This window comes from Eleutherodactylus coqui, chromosome 1, assembly GCF_035609145.1.
Source record: "Eleutherodactylus coqui strain aEleCoq1 chromosome 1, aEleCoq1.hap1, whole genome shotgun sequence".
Classification (NCBI taxonomy): domain Eukaryota; kingdom Metazoa; phylum Chordata; class Amphibia; order Anura; family Eleutherodactylidae; genus Eleutherodactylus; species Eleutherodactylus coqui.
This window is the reverse complement of record NC_089837.1, coordinates 257,820,865-257,838,121: the sequence shown is the minus strand read 5'-3', so window position 1 is coordinate 257,838,121 and position 17,257 is coordinate 257,820,865. Positions and strand designations below refer to the sequence as shown.

Genomic DNA, 17,257 nt, shown 5'->3' with positions numbered 1-17,257 from the left:
TCAGTAATCACACAGGGGTCTCTGGACTCATTTTTCCTCATGTCTGTCCCGAATCCGGTTGAACTCCTCTACAGACAATCGCACCACAGTGTCCGTGTCCAGGAGGACACGATGACAGCGGCCGGCAAGGGTCACATACTAGGTGCGCTCTCGTTAAGGAACGAGACTACATCCAGCCGGAGAATATCTTGCCCTACGTACAACAGGGTTCAAGCTGCTTGTCGGCGGTACCCCAGGCGGCTAAGACCGGGGGTAATTCAATGCCCGAAGCAGCGCATACACTGGTTTGAGCAGGCGTCAGCTTTGTCCCCTCAGTAGTTTCCTGCACCCTTGGTCGCAGTCCGGGACAGAGCCGCATATCAAGTGCGCTCTCTGCTGCCGTACTGGTCTACAAGCTGATTATCAGCGGTACCCCGGCCTTGATGTTAGGCCTGACCGGGTTGCCCTGGCTTTACAGCTAGCCCCCCGCTTTTCCCTGCAGGCAACCAGACCGCTAGGTCCGATGCCGGGATAGCACGCGGACAGGGTCCGGCTAGTACCACATCGGTATGGGGTCTCGCTATTGTACGAGAGTTGCATTCCCCCAAAAATTAGTCACCTTATGGACAACATGTATTATGCCTTGTGTGGAGCAAGGTGTTAAGGCAGCAGTATGCAGGCCAAAACTCTAAAGGAAGTCAAATAGCCGTCGGGCTTCCTTCGGTCTGGCTAAGTCTTGTGGTACCATTCTGAGGAATATACTATTCTCAGGAATTCTGTGAACACGTCGTATTCGCCTCCACCCCACAGAAGCTTATGCTCCAGACGTTTTTCATAACGGCTAGCCTCCCTGGAGTTCCCACCTGCAGCTTCCTACAGGCAGCTTAGGGCGATCTACGATGACAGAAGAGCCGCATGCTTTTTATGCCCCCGCCACAGACGGAAGTGACGCGGGGTGCCCTTCCAGCGGCACTTTGTAATGCTGAGTTAGTTTCTTTCGGGCCTTCTCTGAACTACAAGGCATGTTGTACTCTCTAGGAATGATGGACTGCTAGTTCTACAGCCGTGTCAGTAGGACGTGGATAGCTCTCTGCAGGAGACAGAGCTCCTGCGGACCCTGGTGGGGTGCAGAACAGGCCACGTTCCTACGATTGGGGATGGGGAGACTGACCGTAGAAGTGCTCGGTATTCTAAACGGTCACTAGTGTCGGTTCAGGTGTAGAGCGCTAATCCTCAGCAAACTAGGCCCTCCTAGTCGCTTGCGAGACTGATTGTATAGGAAGGTAAAACGTCCAATGGGGTTAAGGCGGACAGATCCAGCGACTCGCTGCGACCCTCTTGCATTGTTCTCCCTGCATTATGACTTGCAGGACAGCGTAAGACAGTCCATACTTGTACTGTCTGCAATTTTAGGGTTCCTCCATCCCTACTGTGGAGGTTTCCTCAAAGGGATCAGTGAGTCTCGGACCAGTGTACCCTTGCTGCCTTGTGCGGTCAATTTTTCTGTACCCTGTGGAGTCACAAGGTTACATTGCATCCCAGCACGGGGCCAGCCCTAGTTGATCAAACTTTTTCCTCTCACGACCCATTTCAAGTTACAGCTAATCAGACAGCCGACGCCATGGACGGAGGCTGTCAGCATATACAGCATCAAGGTCATACGGCAGGCCTTCCAACCATGGTCAACACAGGACTCCAGCATGAGACGGTTGCATATCTCAACAGGTCGTTTCTCCACTGGCGTCTGGAGTCGAATGTCCCTTCATCACGGAGGGACGGTGTAGGTAAGATCGAATACCTGGAGGTATACGGGACCTGACTTTACAACTAAGTCGCCTGGTAGAAGGCCCACAACCCTGATGTTTCGGCGCCTATGGCTTCACAGCTCCATCTTCGGATGCCTATTGGGTACGGATGGTACAGGAAACGGTCGTTATCTACCCGCTGTATGGCCTACCGCCGATATCAGGATCCACTTCGGTGAGGTATCGGTGGGCACCTTCTCGGTAGTTCCAAGGAACGCTCCAGGGCAGGTTTCTCGGTTGACTACGCCAGAGTACCTCGTGCAGGTAGCATGCTTCAGTCACGCTGGCGGTAATCCCGGCAACTCCGACTGGATCCCTGCGTTTCCAGAGTGGACTCCTTACAATGACTCTGCCTTGCAGCAATTCAGGGCGACTATGCCAGCAAGGTCATATTCCCAGACTGTATTATTTGGAAGGCGTGTGCCTCGTCGGAAGCTGCTTGTCTGGGTTCTGTTTTTTTCTTCCCTCAGAGGGTGGATGGGGCCGTTACTTAGGCCCCTTTAGGCTCTGTCTGAGCATGCGGGATACCTAGCCATCCATTAACGCTGGTCGCAGTTGAAGGACAGATTGCTTCCTTACACATGCGACTTCTTATATTTTCCCGCCCCAGAACGTCCCAAGGTCAGAGCTGTGTCCCCCAATGATAACAGACGAAAAAACAAGATTTTGTAAGAACTTACCGTAAAATCTCTTTTCTCGTCTTGTTCATTGGGGGACACAGCACCCACCCAGTCTGGTATTGGAACTCTGACGTGTACTCCCTAGGGGATTGGAACTCTGACGTGTACTCCCTAGGGGAGGGTCCTCGATGCAGTCGCACACGGTGTTGGAATGAGTTACAGTTTGTGAGTATTGTTGTTGATTATCTATGTTGTATCCTACTGGCTGCTCCTACTGCTTGCACACAAACTGAGCTGGCATGATGCTTGCAGGAGGGGTATAGCTAGTGGGAGGAGTTAACACTTTTGTGCTTAGTGTCGCCTCCTAGTGGCAGAAGCTATACCCAAGGTCAGAGCCGTGTCCCCCAATGAACAAGACGAGAAAGAGATTTTACTGGTAAGTTCTTACAAAATCTTGTTGTTGCATTCCACAACCACTTCTGGCCGGAGTCCCGTGTTGAGTACTGCTGGAATGTTTGCGGAGAGAGGTTCCTGGCTTCATGGTTTGACCATCTTGAAGAAGTCGTATACCAAGATATCACTGCAACTACATGAATCCACTAGGCACAAGAACCGTTGTCAGCACGGCAAGAGTACACTAATGCGGGGATCTCGACGCTCCATTTGAGGAAACGTTAGTAGTAGAGAGGGTTGAACACTAAGAATTAAAAACAGTACAAGTATATACTGTTTCACGGTCTCCTGCAAGCGACAAAGCCGGAAGAACAGTACTGGAGCATCACATAGTGCTTCTGGATCCGTTCCGCAAAATAGAGTGAACTTGTCTTGGCTTCGTTGCTGAGGGCCAGCGCCCTACGCATTGTACCTGAGTAGAAAGTATCCGGGGAAAATGCTCAGGAGCGAAGTTGGAGACTGCTCTGAATTACAGAGTACTCCTTACGGCCAGCGTCTGGCCATCCACAATATAGGAGAAACGTGGCCCATTCTGCACCCAAATAGGGTCAGCAGGGGACTCTGTTTCCATAGGTATCATGCATGCATTACAGACGACCTAAGCTACCCAAGTCCGCATGGACACGGCTGACTAACGTAGCAGTCCCGTCTTTCATGCCTTGTGGTTCCGAGACGGGAATCAGACCCATAGGGGTTCAGCATATCATAGAGCTGACCGAAGGGGCGCCTATAGAAAGATCTACAGCCCCCAGGCTCCCTGTCGGAGTTGAAAGCCCTAAATCACCATTATACGTCAACCAGACCAGACTGTGTGGAAGACGAGATACTCTCTGATTGGAGGTCACTCTTGTATATGTGGCAAGAGCGCACATAGAATGCTGCTGTGGACAGTCCCAGCCTGACTCCAGAGGATTCCTGTGAAAGTACTCTTTCCGTTATGGAAGGTACCACAGGTCTCAGCAAGCCGGAGTACTGCTGACAACCAGTTTGAACACTGCTGTCCGTAAGTGGAGACATCCTCTTCTGGATGTAATCTCGTACTGTAGCGAGAGCACACATAGTATGTGGCTCTGGCTGCCCCTGTCCGTGTGTCATCCTTGACTCAGACACTGTGGTAGGCTGGAAAATAAGGACGATATCGTTGGGCGAGGCTCAACCCAGTCGGAGCAGACATAAGAGGCAATGCATCCGGAGAATCTCTGTATGCATAGGTGTCAGCAAACTCAGATTCACTGCGGTGGATTGTGCAAGGAGCCTCGAGGAGGGCCTGGGTTGGAAGCTCCTCTCACCATAGCCAGGGCTACCACTACCTCTGAAGAAACAGTGTCAGTCACTGGCTGCACCGCCGCATATAGGCCGCCTCGCAGCCACCGTACACGCCCTTCAGGATGCTACGCACGTGAAAACATCTGTCGCCAATCATGCGACTACAACAAGCAAGACAGTGAAACGGCCTTTTGCACGGCGACGAACTACGCAAGCCGTCCAGCAGCGAAGTACACAAAGAACGCCCGGCGGCCTAACAGCAACCCCCCCCCCCCCACGCACGCACGCACGCACGCACACACCTAACATACATCACCTAACACCTAACATACATCACCTAACACCTAACATACATCACCTAACACCTAACATACATCACCTAACATACATCACCTAACACCTAACATACATCACCTAACAGCCACCATCTGGCTCCGCAGCACATCTTTTCTGCAGGTGTCTTCAGACGAGGCTTCCTGGTCAGGGGTTTGAAAAACCCTGCCTCCAGGAACCACTGCCTCCGATTGGTTTTGAAACGCCAGAGCTCAGCCAATCAGAACCAGCGCTTCCTAGGAGGCGGGGTTTTTGAATCTCCAATCCAGCGAGGAGAAATGCGGTGTACCTGACAGCGGCCGTTAAGTAACATATTGTGTTTTTATTTTTCTTTAATGCAGCTAGGGCTTAGTTTAGGGACAAACAGTAGGACTTCTTACTGTAAAAATTGCATCGCACAGCACGAATACCACGATTTCGTGCAATGCAACAGAAAGGAAGGCTCCATAGGGAAATATGGGCTAGGGCTACAAAACATTGCAAATCACGGCAATATATAACCACCCACAGTTTTTTTTCTCTCGCAGTGTAGCAGACTACCAAAACATCGCTAATGTGAAGGAACCCATTGGAAAGCATGGGCTTCATATAAATGTGATTTTGTCACCCGTGCATAACCGGCCTAATCATAGACCTCTACATACACGTATTATGACCCTTAGACAAAACTCTGGAGAAGAAGGGTCGTATTAATTAAATAAATTGTCCACCTTGGATGTTCAACTTCAAATTCTTAGCATGACAGAGAAATCAATGGGTCGGGAAGGGTATAATTTCTCCTCAAGGAAAGCACCTAGAAGGTGTGTGAGGAGATCTATAAGGCCATCCATGCTCATCTGGGAAATAAGCAAATGAGGAAGATGGAACAATACCTCTGTGCCGCTAGCTATTGGAAGGCAGCATTCTTGCAAGACTATACAAGCCTAATAACAATGACTGGGAATTAAAAACCAAGGCAGAATCCATACAGACAGCTGTTTCGGAGGTTTTGCCCCTCATCAGTGTGTAGTAGCTTTCTGGCATGGCTAGTGAGAGGCATATGACGTGAGTTGGGAGGGGTATTATTTCTCCTTAGGCAGAGCACCGAGGTGTATGGGGATGCAGTGGGAAGAAAGGGCTCAAGTTTCCAAGGGGAGAGTAAAGAAGTAGGGTAGATGGAGTAGAGTTAGATAAGGGAATATGGTAGGCCTCCCTGAAAATATGCGTTTATGGCATGCTTAAAGCAGTGGGTATACAGAATTAATCTGATTGTCTGGGATGTGTTCAAGAGAACTGCTGCGGCTCGGGAAAAATATTGGAGGTGGGAAGTTCATATTAGAGAGGAATTAAGTGTAAGGCCCTTAGCAGGGCAGAGAGCACAGGTAGGGTGGTAAACAGATGAGTAAGGAGATATAGGGTGGCGCACCGGAAGGGTCTTATGGAAGAGAGTGAGGAGTTTAAATTGTATTCTATAATTGATGGGCAGCCAGTGCAGTAACTGGCACAGGGCGGTGGCATCAGTAACAGCATGACAAAACAATGAGCCTGGCTGCTGCATTCAGGATGGATTGGAGAGGGGAGAGTTTAGTGAAGGGAATAACGATAAAGTAGCAAGTTGATGTAATCAAGTCGAAAGTGGATAAGGATGACAATGAGAGTTGACAATGAGCAAGCAGCATTGTGAGTGGATGTGGGTAGTGAAGGAAAGGTCAAATTGAATATGACCCCCACGAAAGCTGACATGCTGCTGAGGAGTTTATGGTGGTAGTATAGACTGAGATGGAAATATCAGATTTAGGTTTGGTTAGTAGATGGTGGAAACACAAGTTGTTCATTTTTTGAGAGATTCAGCATTAGCTAGAGACACGACAGTATTAGAAACAGCGGACAATTTTTATGTAGCGAAGGTATGATGTCACAGGAAGAAGCACATAATTGGGTATTGTCAGTGTAAAAAGGGTACCAAAACCCAAATCGACTGACAGTTTGCCCAATACGGGCTGTGTAGATGGAAAAGTGGACCAAGAACCGAACCCTGATGAACCTCAACAAAAAGTGGGAGAGGAGAGCTAGAGCCGGCAAACGATAGACTTAAAAACTGCTCAGAAATGTAGAAAAAAAAAAGCATGAAAGCGCAGAATCCTTAAGAGTAATAGAGCAGAGCATACAGAGGAAAGTTTGGTGATGTACCGTATCAAACACAGCAGAGAGATCCAGAAGGTTCAGTAGAGTACGGTCACCACTCGATTTGGCCATCAGAAGATTGTTTTACAGGAGAGTAGACCAGACATTCCAGGAGTTTGGAGACAAATAGGAGATTGGAGATGGGTTAGTAGTTGGCAGCACAAGTCGAGTCAAGAGATAGTTTCTTTATTAATGGGGATATGACAGCATGTTTAAAAGCAGGCGGGAAGAATCAAGAAGAACAAGACAGGTTGAATATTGTTATGAGGTGACTGATGAGAGAGGGACATGAGTAGGTGAGAGGGAATCGGGTCACTAATGCAGGTAGTCAGGTAAGAGGAGACTGGAGATGACTTCTTCTGACATTGAAAGCCAAATCAGGGACCGCGAAGTTATTTCCCGACGGATGTTGTCAATTTCTTCTTTGAAATAAGCCGCCATGTATTCTGCACTAAGATACGTCACAGGGGGCTGTACTTTAGGGCTGAAATGGAAGTGAAAAGTAGCAAAGTCTTTTGGTGTTATTGGATAGGGAGCAAAATGTTAATGTTCCAAGTACGAATTCGTAGTGTAGGAAATCTGCAGATGCTTGCAATTTTCTCCACATTTGGCATATCTAGAGCATCCCCGAAGAAAACACGTTTGAGGTGTGAGCCAGGGTTGCCATGGTCTGCATCGGGAGCATCAGAGCAGCTCTATCTAATGCAGTTTTAACAAGTTTTATTTTAATGCTCAGCAGCTAGGTCAAGAGAAGGAAGAGATAGGGGGACAGCGATGACTGTAAGGAGCCAGAAAATTGCTGAGTATAAATGGCCTGTAGATTTCTTTGAAAGTGTTAGGTAGGAATGTCCTTAGAGACGCCAGAATACCTAACAGTAACAGAGGAAGTTGTGATCAGAAAGAGGAGTGTGCAAAGTTAGAAACAGAACCAAGACAGAGGAAAACAAAATCAAAAGCACATTGCCATCTTTGTGGGGGAAAGCTGTAAGCAGTGAAAGGCCTAGGGAGGAAGTTAGCGATAGAGGCTGAAAAGCAAACGGGGATGTTGGGTCATCATAAGGGAAGAGCTGGAATTTCACAGGATAAGAAGTGGGGAAGCCAGGTGGCAAAATGATCCAGAAATAGGCTGGGAGGGCGATGAATAACCTCCACTCGCAGGAACCTCAAAAGAGAGAAAGGTAAGCAAGGGTACAGGCAGAATGAACTGGAAGGTACATTGTGGAGAGAGAAGAATGCCTACTCCTCCACCACACCTGTTCTCTGGTCTGGGAGAAGTGTAGCCCATCATGGGATAGAGCAGCGAGAGAAGCAGTGTTAGACTGTTGAATCCACGCCACTGAGAGCTAGCAGGTTGAGAGATTTTGTAATGAAGTCATCATGAGTGGTGCGGAGTTCATTACCAGCTGACTGACAGTTGCAGAGTGCACACTCAAAAGCTGAGGGGATGCGAATATTGAGCAGGTTGGGGGAGTTTCATAGCAGGGCAGATAAGTTAAAGCTGGGCCGGGGTTACAAGAGATGTTCCCTGCAGCTACCCTGTTTTCCTAAAAATAAGACCTACCCTGAAAATAAGTCCTAGCTTAATTTTCAGGGAGGCTTGAAATATAAGCCATACCCTGAAAATAAACCCTAGTTACACAACATAAAAAAAGAGAATACATCACCTAGCAGGCTCGGTCCAGGTCCCTCCTGCTGCTCTGCAGAGGTTCGGCATGGTTCCCACAGTCCTCAGGCGCTCGTACAACATCACTTCCTGGAACTGGATTCATAAATAAATCCCACCTCTAAGAAGCACAGGATGAACCAATGCAATGGCTGTGGCTCAGCCAATTCATAAATACCACCTCTACAACGCGGTTCTTCACCACTGCTAAGCCAATCAATGCAGCACTGGATAAATCATTCACAGCCATCGCATTGATTCGTCCAACGCTGCATTGATTGGTTCTTTGAAGGCTGCTCAGCCAATCACAGCCATCGCTTCCTGGAGGCTGGATTTATGAATACCTTAACCAGGAAGTGATGTTGTATGAGCGTCCGAGGACTACGGGAAGCACGTTGGAGCTGTGGAGAGCAGCGGGCGGGACCTGGACCAAGCCTAGGTAAGTATAAGGCTACCTCCCCCGAAAAGAAGACCCTGTGCCTCTTTTGTGGCAAAAATTAATATAAGATAGGGTTTTATTTTCAGGGAAACACTGTAGAAGTAGAAGGATAGAGAGGGTAAGCAGATGGTTGAGAGATTTGCACAAGTCGCTTAGGTTTAACAATAATTCAACAGAAATACTAACTTTTAAAAATTAAAGCCCTCACCTTCTCTTCTGTGATGCCATTTCGATCTAGTAGATACAATGATGAAAGATGCGAAATTAACCACCAACAGAATCCCAGAGGGTCTTTACATTGAACCACAGTACAAATGGGATGTTCTCCAGTTCCACCTGATCTCTGAAGCAAATGCCTCAACAAGGTATTCAACAAAGTCCAGAAGCTCTAAAATAAAAATACCTAAATCATTAGGTTTTCTGCAAAAACACATTTAATAGATAATAGCTTACATGTGAGACTTTTTTTTAGTTGACTAGCAAAAGATACTGTCCTGACAGTCTATACCAGCCAATCATAGAACAACCTCTCTTTTTCCAGAATACAAGAATACAAGTGGAGCTCCAACTAATTACTGCATGCAACATGGTCACTTTTTCTGCTAGACAGGTTTATTCATGAAGTACATTTTACATCTGTTTTATGCCATGGCTGATGCCAGGACCACTCAAAAGTCATCCAGGTCTCACCACCTCAGCTCTAAAATAGAGAATTGAAAGCTCCTAGCCATTGCTATGACAGATGGCATCCAAATTCATATCTCTCGGCAGTGGTGGCTGTAAGCAGCACTTGCCAGACAGAAAAATCACATAGCAGCTGACAATTCTGTGTGCTTATAGACCAAGCAGCTACAAGGAGGAATAGGCTGCCCACATGTAGCTTCCATCACTGTGTGACAAGGCAGGTGGAAGACAATGTATGCTTGCAGTGCTGTAGGAGGAATAGGTGACACAAATGTAGAGGACACAGTACTTCTGTGACCAGTGTAGGGGACAAGGCACTATTGCATGTACCATTGGGGACATTTATAAACGTTTTTACGCCAGCTTCTAGTGTTTAAAATTTGCATTTTGTTTTTTTTTTCCCCTCATGCAGGTCTTTTCCGGAAACTTTTACAATTTTTCTTCCTTCTATACCACCTATTTTTTTAAATAAGGGGCTTGGACGTTCTGGACAAGCAGATTTGTGTATAATTAAGGCCAGAAAAAGGCGTACATTTTTTTGAAGGCACACGGAAATGCACTTGCCAAGGGGAAGTTATACTAAACCCAGCATTGGAATGACCGGGCTTAGTATATTTCTCCTCCTATGTATGAAGGAGGAAAAGGAATAGCTAAGGGCTCCTTCACACTAGAGATCACAAATTTCTGTGTTTTTACTCCCATCGCACAATTTTATTTCAAGTGTGAAGATACCCTAAAACTATTGTGCAAAAAGGTAACAACAGCAGGGACTGCAGTGAACACTATATAGAAATGGAAGGAAAAGGCATAACTGCTATGGAAAGCCTAAGGCCTCCCTCACACAGGCGTTGTGGTAAGCGCCGCGTTTTACTTTAGTTTTCGGCCACAGCATCGTTTGTGGACGAGCATTAAACGCCCAAAATAGAACAGACACCACTCAAAAGTCGCAGCGGCTGTTTGGAGCGGTCCCATTGAAAACAATGGGAGCGGTATACCACATGAGGGAGGCCTCCTGCACACGGCAGAGATGGATTCTGGCCCTGGGAGCAGTGGCATCCCACGTACCTGGTTACTTTTGTTTTCATCTGTACTGTGGATGACCCGCACGACTCGCCTTAGGACATGCGCAGTACAGATCTTTTTATTTTTATTTTTTTTAACTCTCCTGCTTTTCCCACGTCACTTCAATGGAAGCCATCCGAGCATGCTGTGATTTTTCCTCCACTTGCGGAAACCGCAATTGGTTTCTGATCATGTGCAGGAAGAATTGATTTCCCATTGCATGTTGTGCATGGTATTTGCTGCGGATCTGCGGTGCAGATACCCACCGCGGATTCGCAGCAAATATTCGCTAGTGTGCAAGAGGCCTTAGACCCCTAGAGGGGGGTTTGTGGTCATGTGGAATCCAAACAAGCCATGTGCATTTAGCCTTACACTATAGGGCTTGTAATTGCTACCTACTATTGTTATTGTTAAACTTTTGGAAGCTCGGCAAGATTGGTTTGGCACTATGCTGCATTATACATACAAGATGACAAATAGCACAGGAGAAAAACTTTTATTATATAGCCACTACAGTTTTTTTGCTCTTTTTTTCTTTTTAATCAAAGCCAGAAGTTGATCCAGCAGGAAGAGGTGGTCAGTCTTTCATACCTCCCATTACATTTGAACCCACTTCTGATTGGGTTCAGCACTGCTGAAACAAATAAATAAAATGAATGAATGAATAAATAAAAGAAGGGGGGGGGGGGGCTGCAAAATCTGCTACATTTTCCCAATAGGAGTAGGCTGTACAGCCAACCCTTATGGTTACTTCACTTGAGCAATATTCACTGTGGGCTATCCACAGCAAATACAAAGTGTCCAAATCCGCACCCAAGGCCGCCTTCACACGAGCCTAAGCACAAAAGAATTGAATGCCTTAAGCTCTATGAACAAGGCTATTCTAGCAAGCGTATCTGCATGTTTTACTTTACTTTTTCTGTGTGCAGGGCATGTTCATTTGTCTGCGGCAAACAAAAGCACCGATTAAATAGACAATTAGTTCCAGATGTTTTTTTCCAGCGCAAATACGCAGAGTTTCACAAATCTCCTTGCATATACATTTGTGCACCCGCCATTAACTTTTATGGGGATCTTTGGTGTGCAAATATGCAGAAAGATAGAACATGCTCTACATTTTTAAGCGGCAAAAGTGCACACACAAAATCTCGCGCATGTGAACAAACTCATTTACATTCTGTTCAAATTTTGCGCGCACAAATAAGTGTGTGAAGCTGGATGAAATGGTGCTGATTTTTCTGCAGGCTTGAAACTTTTCAATAGAAAAGGTGGAAACCATTTGTCAAAATACCCAGCATAAATTGACGAGTTGCAGGATTAAAATCCACAGCGAATTTCAGGCACGCTGCAGATTCCATGCAGATTTTATTCTGTTCCCAGCGTAGATCTTTTTATCGGTAAATCTCATCCACATGCTTCATACTGTAAATGTTGCAGATTTTCCTCTGGACATTTTACAGCATTTATGGCCTGTGTGAAGGCACCCATAGGACATGTTCCCACAGGGCATATACACCGAAGATTTTTTTGTCCAGTATTGGTGAAAAATCCACAGTGTATTACAGAAGCAACAAAGTGGCCAAGGTTTTCAACAGAACTCCTCCACAAGCTGTGGAAAAATCAGCTCAAAATTCACATGGACATTGCCCAGGTCACAGGTTTGTTGCAGATTGGCAGTGGATATATACTGAATAGTGATGAGCGAGCATACTCGCTAAGGGCAAGGGAGAGAGGGAGAGAGAGAGATCTCCCCTCCGTTCCTCCCCGCTCTCCCTCGCCGCCTGCGTAATTCGCTGGCGATTTACCGCCGGCAAATTCACTGTCGTGGACAGGGGGCCTTACTCTCTGTATCCTGACCTCCAGCATTGACAAGTTGTGTGACTGCTGCATGGGTTACATGACTCCAGACGTCATCTCTGGAGGGCAGGAGAGCGATAATGGACCAAGCAAGCCTCTGCATGGGAGCGAAGACAAGGATATATATTTTTTTCTGTTTAAAAACTGATCCACAGCAGCAAGCCTGCACCAACTACAGAATTTGTGCAACAAATCTGCATTTTGTGAACATACCCTTAACCCCTTGAGTGGCACGCCCGGAAAATTTCCGGGGACGAGCTCCACTGCTCATAGCAACATAGCCCGGGCTATGTATCACTATGGGAGCTGCAGAGCACAATGCCACAAGCTGTGACAGTGTGCTCTGCCTGCACAGACCCACACAGAGCAGTGCAAGGGCTTTGAAAAACCAGCAGAAGATATTGCCGACATGTCGGCAATGTCCTGCTTTGTTTACAAGTTGCCATAGAGACCATCGGCTTGTCAGAAGCAAGCCGATGGTCTCTGTGGCAGGGAGAGCTGGTTGTTAGCTGTCAGAGGACAGATAGGTACTAGCTCTTACAGCAGAGATCAGAGAAAACCTCCGATCTCTGCTGTCTTAACCCTTTACATGCTGCAGTCTATGTGACTGCAGCATGTAAAGGGCTGTCAGTGCAGCATGTAAAGGGCTGTCACCATCGGACCCCCGGAATGTGATCAGGGGTCCTGATGGGTTCCTGTGGAAGTCCCCTAAAGGGACAAAAAAAAAAAAAAAGGAAAAAAATTATTAAAAAAACAAAAAAACACTTGTCTCCCTTTACTTTGTAAAAAATCAAAAATACAATCACACATGTGGTATCCGTGTGCGTCGTAATGACCCAGAGAAGGAAGTTAATACATTATTTAACCCCTTAATGACATGGCCCCTTTTTTTCCTTTTTTCCCCATTTCTTTTTTTCCTCCCCCCTGTTTAAAAAAATCACAACTTGTCCCGCAAAAAACAAGCCCTCATATGGCCATGTCAATGGAAAAATGAAAAAGTTATGGCTCTTGAGACGCAACTGCAAAACTAGTTGAAATTCAATGATTAGACCATTTTAAAAAACCTGCCCTGGTGGGCACGACAGGGTGGTAGGAAACCTGCCACTCAAGGGGTTAAAACATTTTCAGCAAGTTATAAAGGAAAAGGGAGCGTATAACTTGTGTTGATCACGATATACTTAAAGTTTTTTTTTCAAGGATTACTTGTAGAATTGAAGGCAATGCAGTACTTTAGTAGAATTTAAATATGAAGAGGCAGTTTCTGCCAGCATCGTTTACCTCTGTAGAAGAGCCTTTGCCTTTATGATCAAGAAGTTGAATAAGTAAAGTCCACATCTCCTTAATACATGGACAAAGGTAAATACCACTACTCAGAGCTTCAGAGGGGCGTACCTGGTGGTAAAACAAACAAAGTTATGGACTTCAGATACAAGTTTTGTTTAATTTCCTTATTATTCAGGTTTGCAATTACTGTATATACTCGAGTATAAGCGAGTTTTTCAGCACATTTTTTTCTGCTGAAAAAGCCCCCCTCGGCTTATACTCGAGTAAGGGAAGGCTTTGAAAAAAAAAAAAAAAATCTTCATACTCACCTTCCAGCCGGTGTCTGTGTCTCCATTGTCATTCCCCGCCGTCAGCCAATGTAAGGAAGAGGTGTGATTGGATTGAGCGTCAGCCAATCACAGCCGATGCTCGATCATTCACAGCCCATCACGCTGCTTTAGAATTCTCCCCGCTGTTATCTCCCTGCTCGGCTTTCAAATCCCCTGCTGTCAGTGTTGTGTAAGTAAGCTCTGTGATTGGATTGAGCACCAGCTGTGATTGGCTGGCGCTCAATCCAATCACAGGGCTTAGTTACACAGCACTGACAGAGCCAAGCAGAGAGGACGGTGGGGGATGACAGCGGGGAGAATTAAAGCAGCTTGTCGCACAGACACAGACGCCGGCTGGGAGGTGAGTATGGAAGGGTTTTTTTTACCTAGCATATACCCAACTATAGCTCATCTTATACTCGAGTCAATAAGTTTACCAGTCTTTTGTGGTGAAACTTATTGTCTCAGCTTATACTTGGGTCAGCTAATACTTGAGTATATACGGTACGTTTTTTTGTTTTTTTTTAAACTACTGCACTAAATAAGTATATGAAGAATATACAATATAACAAGGCAAACGTAATTAAAAGACAATTAAAAAAAGAAAATTAAAAGACGGCCAAAAATTTTAAAAAAAGTACCTTAGAATACTTAGTAGCTGCCAGGGAAATAAGACTACACAAGAGGTTATCGCAGTGCTCTTCAAATAAGCTCACGTTTGTCAAGTTTTCTCCAATCAGATTTATATATTGATGGGCATAAACAATTTGACCTACACATTAAAATACGGAAAATAAAATATAATTAATGCGTAGCACGAGGACTTTAAGAAAAATAATTCAAAGCATTCATTTTTTCAAACGCGTATGATCTGCATTGTGAAAAAAAGTCTGACATTTGGATACATTTTTAGGCTGGGTTCACACGGGGTGGATTTGCTGTGGAAATTCCGTCCGGAATTTCGCCACGGCAAATCCGCCTGTGACCGCTAATCCCGGGATTAGCCAGCCATGTGAATGAGATTTCGCAGAAACACGGGACAGCAAATTAGTCGCTGCAAAGCCGCGTATTCGCCAGCCGCAGCAGGCCCATTCTTTTTCTTTTGCCGCGGGTTTTGAAGCAGCGCTTTCCCAGGGAAATGTCACGGTTTTTTGCTGCGGCCATACCACAAGATTTCCGCCAGGATTACGCCGGGTGGGAACCCAGCCTAAGTGTAGCTCTATGTTAGTATACAGCTTTCAGTAAACATAAGAAAATGGTTTAAACCCCTCCCCCCTAGGACTTGAAATTGCATGGGGGAGGGGTGGGGGTCTGTGACAGAGGGAGCCTCCTCCCTCAGTCGAGTCATTTACCTGCTGCAGGCAGCATTAACCATAGCAGATAAATTGTTAACAGACAAGTGTCAGCTGTTCTTGACAGCCAGTACTCAACAGGAATGGAGCGGGCACGCTGGCAAGCCTGCTTCATATGCAAATCCTGTGCACACCCTCCATACATCTACAACACTTAAGGGTTAAACGTAGCATTCAAGATGTGTCAGTACACCGAGCAGAAAGCTGCGGCATTGCAGGCAAAAACAAGTTCCATCTGTAGTACATGGTACGCTGGGAATTAGCTGTTTTTTTTACAGCATATACAAGACACACTGTGGCAGAAATGGCATAACTGTACTTCTCTGTAAAACAGTACGATCATGACAATAAATAGTTTTTTTTGGCTGTACTACTTTTTTTCTTCCAAAGATACTTAAAAAAAAAACTTAAGTATTTTCTGCTACAACTTTTTTTTCCTCTTTTCTGTGGATATAGCTGTGTGAGGGCTTGTTTGCAGGACTTCCTATAGTTTCTAATGGTACCATTCTGGAGTGTAAAAGACTTTTAAAATTACTTTTATTAAATGTTTTCTTGGAAATGGGGTGACCAAAAACAGCGCAATTCTGGCACGGTGTATTTTTCTTTCTGATGATGTTCATTATGCAGGTTAAATAATGCATTACTTTGCTAAATTGGGCTTTCATGAATGTATGGTTTTGGGGTGTTTTTTTGTTACATTATAAATAAAGTAAACTTTTTTTTTTTTAACTTAATATCCTTTACTTTACATTAAAAACATTCACTTGAATCCAACTCGTATGAACATTAGCTAGGAAGACTTGAGCTTTGTTTCACGTGGCATGTGATAGGTGGTCATTCGTGGCAGCCTTCAGAGTCTTTAGAAGGTCCCTGGCTGCATTGACAACCGACTGTTGTGGGAGGGGGTCAGATGTCAAAGACAGCGGACACCCACCTTGTATGGAGTGCGCTTGGCTCCTAATCCCGCTGCTGGGCTGCTAAACAGACACAGATCCATGTTTTAACCTTTTACTATTCCAGTTCTTTCAAATGTCAATGCACATTAAATACGCAGTTTGGGTGCTAAGATTATCTGAGGCTGATCAGAGCTAAAGTGGCCACGTCCTTCTAGTCCTTAATTCTAGCAGTCAGACATATGCAGGTCTAAATGTCTGACAGGTCAGTCTTTTTCCCCTCTCTTAAATCACAATTTTAACAGCCAGTAGTGTCCAATTCCTAAAACCAGAGTTCATATAAATAAATTAATACCATGCATCTTCTCTCCCAAAATCTGTAGGATTTCCAAAATGGACCAATGTATATCCAAGTGAAGATGAAGCAGATGCCAGGAAGCCGGTAGGACCTACAAAAATATATAGAAAGAAAAATAATAGGTTAAACCCCTTAAGAATGCTGCCATTTTTTTAAACTTTATTTTTGGCTTCTCTTCCCCACTTTCAAAAAAAAAAATTTAAAAAAAACATACGCACGTTTGTCTGAGGGTTTATTTTTTAAACAGGGCAGGTTATAGTTTTTCAATGGCATTATTTAATGTACTGAAAAACATTTGTTTCACTGTGAGGGTTCAATTTTACTCTAAAATATTACTTTTAATAAATGAATAATTAAAAAAGGCTTGACATGCAAGTCTTGTATGAGACACAACAGAAAAAACAATAAAACGCACAGATTCTTTCTAAGCCTAAATCCCCAACCAAAAATTTGGGCAAAATAAGCAGGAAGTAAGAAACGAAAGTAGGTACACGTTTCCTCTTCAAAGGTCATAGGATTTAGAAAGAAGAAGTGCCAGATGCCTATAAGTGTTCTATGATCTGTGTATCGATATAAGGTCAGCCTTTAGACAGAAACCGAAGTTCCTGAAAATACACCGATGGATCAGGAGGTATCCACCAGATTTTAGTAGTTCCATAAATAAAGTAAGGTCCAAAGCCCGACCAAAGCTAGTCTTTTTTGACTGTAGAAGACTAGAGTGCTTAAGTAGTTGGGTCT

At 45.2% G+C, this 17,257-nt stretch overlaps 1 protein-coding gene across 2 annotated transcripts in view; it reads right to left on the bottom strand.

The window, feature by feature from the left end:
- Window positions 1–17,257, bottom strand: part of MMS22L (MMS22 like, DNA repair protein) — a 92,933-nt gene that overhangs the window by 56,945 nt on the left and 18,731 nt on the right. For both annotated transcript variants that reach the window (XM_066608191.1, XM_066608200.1), the window contains exons 6-9: window positions 16,517–16,610; window positions 14,558–14,688; window positions 13,603–13,716; window positions 8,930–9,109 (exon numbers count right to left, since the gene is read on the bottom strand). In XM_066608191.1, the coding sequence (XP_066464288.1) occupies window positions 8,930–9,109; window positions 13,603–13,716; window positions 14,558–14,688; window positions 16,517–16,610 (519 nt within the window). The remainder of the gene's footprint in view (window positions 1–8,929; window positions 9,110–13,602; window positions 13,717–14,557; window positions 14,689–16,516; window positions 16,611–17,257) is intronic.